This window comes from Dendrobium catenatum, unplaced genomic scaffold (genome assembly GCF_001605985.2).
Source record: "Dendrobium catenatum unplaced genomic scaffold, ASM160598v2 fragScaff_scaffold_286, whole genome shotgun sequence".
NCBI classification, from domain to species: domain Eukaryota; kingdom Viridiplantae; phylum Streptophyta; class Magnoliopsida; order Asparagales; family Orchidaceae; genus Dendrobium; species Dendrobium catenatum.
Window position 1 is genome coordinate 28,333 of NW_021318748.1, and position 6,255 is coordinate 34,587.

At 32.9% G+C, this 6,255-nt stretch overlaps 2 protein-coding genes across 2 annotated transcripts; both read right to left on the reverse strand.

Annotated features, from left to right (window-relative positions):
- Positions 1 to 199: 199 nt before the first annotated feature.
- Positions 200 to 629, reverse strand: LOC110092536 (thioredoxin-like protein CXXS1; the record flags this gene model as incomplete). The annotated part of the gene is given in 2 exon segments (XM_020817127.2): positions 200 to 322; positions 429 to 629. Coding segments are annotated over 2 exon segments (225 nt in total), but the record flags the coding sequence as incomplete, so codon positions are not given.
- A 4,180-nt stretch (positions 630 to 4,809) lies between these two features.
- LOC110092535 (uncharacterized mitochondrial protein AtMg00810-like) lies at positions 4,810 to 6,072 on the reverse strand. The gene has a single exon (XM_020817126.1). It carries the CDS (start codon positions 6,070 to 6,072, stop codon positions 4,810 to 4,812), a length of 1,263 nt encoding a protein of 420 aa, XP_020672785.1.
- Positions 6,073 to 6,255: the final 183 nt, after the last annotated feature.

Here is a 6,255-nt window from a genome sequence, read left to right on the forward strand (position 1 = left end):
ACTAAAAAAAAAAAAGAATCTTGGTCCAGAAGAGAACTGCAATACTTCCATGATGAACCAAAAAAAAAAAAGTCTAAGTTCAGTTCACGCTTCAGTCACTTCAATTAACAAAATTTGCCCCAAATCACCTAAATTAAAAATAAATACTTTTAAAGCAGTTAGTATAAGTAAGAGGGGGGAAAGGTTTTAGTTCAATTACCTTGACTTCATCCACATCTACAAGCAGAAAAAGTATATCCTGATAATTCATGGCCAGCTCTTCCACATAGGAGTTCATGGCAAGAGATGGAACGCACCATGAAGCACTGAAATGAACAAAAACCTGCCAAAAAAGGAACAGAAAGCCATGAACAACCAAGAAATTAAAATCCAGTACAAATTCGAGAACCCTAAAGTATAGAACTCCAAAAAAAATAGAGAAAGATTACAGGGGAACCCTGACTCTTGGCCTGAGCCATGAAGGACTCCCATGACTCCCCGGATTCCACCTTCAAAACCCTAGACTTGGATATCTGCTGCCGGGCCTCCATCACTGCAAAAATCCTTCTTCGCACCTTCCTTTCCCCCCTCTCCTCTTAGTGGGTATTTAAACATAAACGTATACTACAAAGGAGTTAAATAGTTTTCAAAGTTTTGCCCAAAGGAGAAAATATTACGTAATATTTAATCTTTATATTAAAAGTTTAACACATAATTATTTTTATTTTTTAATAAAATCACTCTTAAAATAAAAAAGCATAATTAAATTTAAAATAAAATGCTGAAGAAAGTAATCATTAACTTTTTTAGATGATAGGAATATAAATAAAAAAAATTGATGAGTAATTTCATAATTATTAAAAAAATAACTAAGAGTAATAATTTAGCCCATGATATTCTCATCAATATATATAGTTTAAAAAGTATATATATTTGTTATTATGATGTCCTAAAATTTAATTTGAAATAATTATTTTTTTATCTTTTAATATACAATAACTAGAGCTATCTAATTTCTTTTATCAATATAAATACGAAAATAAAACTATTGATTAAAACATCAATATATTCATTTGTATTCATTTTCTTAAAAATCATGTACACTACTTAGGATCTATATCTTGATATTATAAGTACTATATCTTAAGTATAAAAGAATAACTAAAATAACAATGACCTGAGCCTGAATGATTCAGATTAATCTCACACTCATGCTCCTTTGCTCTGATCATGAATCATTTAACAACATATAATGAGGTCAAGAGCACAACAAGTAACATGTAGTAGGCAGTAACAATAAAATTATGATAATTGCATGAGTACAATCAAGCAGTAAAGAAATCATATAGGGTGATAAAAAATAAAGTACCAGTAAAGAAATGTCAAACTCAGATCAATGATGTAAAATCTTTTAACGATGCACACATACTATCTAGTTAGTCTATTAGTATTATATTGGTATCTTAATCATATGCTCTGTTGTCGTATACGTTGTGCTTAGTATGTCACATGCTCAGTATCAATAATCAATATAGTAAATCAATAATAGTAACAGTAATAATAAATCAATATTAATATCAATAACAGTTCAATAATATTATCGGTGTTTGTATCAGTATTAGTAAATCTAGTGGCACTAGCGATAAAATAATGCAATAACAGTAAATTTGTATAGTAACGGTAAATTAACATAGTATCATTAAAGTCGTACAATAATAATGAATTCATAACATTATTTCAGTAGTCACACTAAACAATTAAAAAATTCTAGCTATTATGATATTTTTCACTAGTTACTAATAAATAATCAATAACCATTTACTTAATAAGCAAAGTAATCACTCTTTGTCCATCGGCACAATAATCATTTTCTCATAACACCTAATCAGTATCATGTGAATCAGTAGAGGATAACACTAAACCATAGTATTTAAAGGAAATGTCGTCGGCCCACCATCCTATACATGTCAGTCAGTTTCCAACCAACGTCAGTGAAACTAGCTTTTACATGTCCTCACACATATTATTATCATAGTAAAATAACAATAATACTAACCAACTATTACTCAACTACATAGCATCATTCATTTTCAATACTTGTATTAATATTATATATGCTTACAGTAAATCTATAAGTTATTTAATTAGTAGAAACAATATAAAATACAATAACTTTTATTTTACCCGATGAAATTCAATAAATATTATAGTCAAAATATCAATGATAGTCAGTACGATAAAATACAAAAAATGCAATAAATATGAGGAAAATGTAATAAAATCAGTTCTGAAAAAAATCAAACAGTTAAAATTAAAATCTTTAAAAACAAATATATGATTAAAATCACCTACAGTGATCTGAGCAATTTCTACAAAAGCGGCAAAACAATCCGTCCGAAAAAAATTGGCTTTGTGCTGCAATTCAATAGGAATTCAAAATTTTTTTATTTTCAATTATTTTCAGAATGTCGAGAGAGTGACAATGGGTGGTGATGGATAAAAATTATGAGCAGACGCAACACAGGATTTGAAAATTATTTGAATTGGATTATTTTTAAATCCAACAAAAATAAAAATTTTAATAGTTTAAATATCTTAATTTTTTTAATGCGCCTAAGAAATTAAATATGGATTTTTAGAAAAATCATTCATTTGATTGGAAATTTTATAGGCACGCAAGTGTGCTGAATATTGACAAAAAAGGTGTTAGTAAAGTAAAATATTTTAATGTGAAATTAATTTTGATTACAAGTTATAGTTAAAAATAAATTTTTATCATTAAATTTTAAAAATAATTAAATAAAACTATAATTAAAATTAAAAAATAAAAATATTATCCTAAACAAAATCTCTATCTTCACAATTTTAATAACTGTAGGCTGCCACCTCCACAATTCTAGAAAATTCTTAATAATAAGATTTATCTGTTTAGAGATAAGAAGAGATAAGGATGCTCTGAAGCCACCTGCTTGGATTATCCGCAAATTTGTCCCCAAGCAATATAATCTGAGAATTCTTTTGTATTACTTCTAATGAACAATTTATAGCTTAAAATTTGTCAGCCTATTCAAAATTCAATAGAACTTCAAAGCATAATCATTCATCTTTTTAACAATCACTTGTGCCAATAATTAGTATTATAATTAGTCATTAAACCCATAATTAAAGAGGATAATTAGGAGGTTTCTAGACAACAATACAAAGAAATCAAGTAGATTTTTCTAGGTCATATACATCAATGATGCAATAAAGTTGAGAATTGGGATAATATGCTTCATTTGAGATTATTTTCTTACTATTTTCTAAAGCAGTTTTCAATACAAAAATTTTGAGTGCAAGATAATTATGTGCTAGAAAATTATTTTAGAAAATAGTAAGATAGTTGTTCCAAACAAAACTTTAGTCAAAGACTTTCCAACGTTAACTTTTTTATTTCATTTGAGACATCAATTCAACTCGAGGTGAGTTAATTTCACATATGTGATATAATTTCATGTTTATAAGTAAATACAAGATTAGTCTGCAAAACACTTCTAATGCTTTGATTATAACATTAACAAGCATTGGGGGGTGCTCGGTACCGAGCGGTACCGAGCACCCCCCAATGCTTGTTGCGGACGGTTCTCCCCGTCCGCACTCCACACCTAATAATCTCTCGAAGGTGGGATAGGCTAAAGACAATGGTTAGAGTAATGTAAGAATGTTACAAACGACATTACGGATGAATAGTGAAATATAAATTAAAATTTAACTTTGAGATAGTTGGTACTTATGCTTCGTTTGAGATTATTTTCTTACTATTTTCTAAAGCAGTTTTTAATTCAAAATTTTTGAGTTCAAGATACTTGTGTACTAAAAAATTATTTTAGAAAATAGTAACATAGTTGTTCCAAACAAAACTTTAGTCAAAGACTTTCCAACGTTAACATTTTTATTTTATTTGAGACATACCAAATCAACTCGAGGTGAGCTAATTTCACATATGTGATATAATTACATGTTTATAAGTAAATACAAGATTAGTCTGCAAAACACTTCTAATGCTTTGATTATAACATTACAATCACACATCGAATCATGACGCTTAGGCTTCGTTTGGGATTGCTCTCTTACTGATTCTTCAAGCAGCTTTTTATTAAAAAAAATTTATATCTTATACTAAAAAACTGTTTTAAGAAGCAGTAAGAAAGCCATCCTAAATGAAGCCTTAATCATCCATGCTTGAAGCTTGGCCTATTTTAGGCCACCTAATGAATCTTTATACTTTGTCCTCAAGGCAGGTTGTTTTATTAGGAGCGATAGTTTTATCTATCTATTTGACTTGAATACTTTATGGAGTAATAAAAGATATTTAATCACTAAGATAATTTTAGAAATCAAAAGTTATAATCATTTTATCTCCGTTTGATAGATTCAATATTTTAAATATTAAATATATAAATACATAAATGTCGCATGAAAAGATATTATTGAAGGAAGGCGGTTGGAGTTTACATTGAATATTTTCACCTTAGATTTACTTGCATCAACATCTTCGATTATATTGTTAACCATAATTAATAATATAAAAATTGCTTTGGATTGAGCTTAATCAATCTTCACAATAAATTGAAGTTAATGAGTCATATGTAAATCGAATATGTGACAAAGATGAAGAAGCAGGGAGACAGAGGAAACCTCAGAGAAAGAGGAGCAGGGAAAACAAGAAATAAAACGTCTTATTACCAAATGAGATATACAGTGCTATATAAATAGAGGCATGAAGCCGGTCTTAATGGAAATAGAAAATACAATGTTTTAATTATATTCTAATATGGTCCCTCAAATTAATCATTCTTTTGAGCGAATGGTTAATTTGTGTCTAAGATCATGAAATCTTGAAATGGAGAATGGTTTGGTCAGTATGTCTGCCACTTGATCCTTGGATGGTATGTGTGCGAGGTTGATCTCCCCGGAGCTAATTTGTTGACGGATGAAGTGGTAGTCAATCTCTATGTGTTTTGTGCGTGCATGGAAGACAGGATTCTTGGCGATGGCTATTGCAGATGTATTGTCACAATGTATAACGGTGGGATTGGGTTGAGGCAGCTGAAGTTCGCAAGCTAAGCGGCGAAGCCAGAGTACATCGGATGCCGCAGCTGAGAGTGAGCGGTACTCAGCTTCTGTCGAAGATTTGGCCACCGTGACTTGCTTTTTCACTGTCCAGGAGAGAAGATTTGACCCAATGAAAGTGCAATATCCTGAAATAGACTTTCGATCATTTGTGTCGGATGCCCAATCTGCATCCGAATAGGAATGAAGCTCCAATTTGCCGATGGTTATGGGCAGACCGAAAGAGATTGTGCCGTTGATGTATCGAAGTAGGCGTTTGAGGTCTTTGAAGTCTTGCTCGGTTGGGGACTGCATGTGTTGGCATACCCGATTCGTGGCGTAGGCAATGTCTGGCCGGGTGATCGACAGATACTGAAGTGATCCCGCGAGACGGCGGTAGAGTGATGGATCCGAGAACGGAGGACTGAGAGCGGTCGGTGGGCGAGTCTTGTTCGTGATAGGTGTCGGGGCCGGCTTGCAGTCCTTGAAACCTGCATCATTGAGGAGTTTGGTAGCATAGTGTTCTTGGGATAGAAAGTATCCGGTTGAGGATTGAGTTACCTGGATGCCAAGAAAGAGAGAGATGTGTCCTAGTCGTTTGAGAGCGAATTGGTTTTGTAGCTGATGGAGAAGTCTGTCGATAGCAGTTGTGTTGTTGCCGGTAACGAGAAAGTCATCCACGTAGATTAAGATGTATAACTGAGTCTGTCCGTTGTGAAGAAGAAGTAAGGACGGGTCCGAGCGGCTGAAGGTGAATCCTTGTGATTGGAGAAAAGAAGTAAGTTTTTGGAACCATTGACGAGGAGCCTTCTTCAATCCGTATAGAGATTTATGAAGTTTGCAGACTGCCGTTGGGTTGCTGGAGTCGATAAATCCAGGAGGCTGCCTCATGTAGATGTCATCCGGCAAGTCTCTGTGTAGGAAGGCATTGGAGACGTCTAACTGGTGCAGTGTCCATTGACGATGAAGAGCGAGAGTTAGGAGGAGACGAATAATCGGCATTTTAGCTACGGGACTGAATGTCTCGGTGTAATTGATGCCATACTGTTGATTGTAACCGAGTGCGACAAGTCGAGCCTTGTGACGATCAATCTGATCGTTTGGTAGAGTCTTCGTTTTGAAGGTCCACTTGCAGCCGAGGACAGGTTTGTTGGTTGGTGGAGGTACCAGAGACCAAGTTGTTTG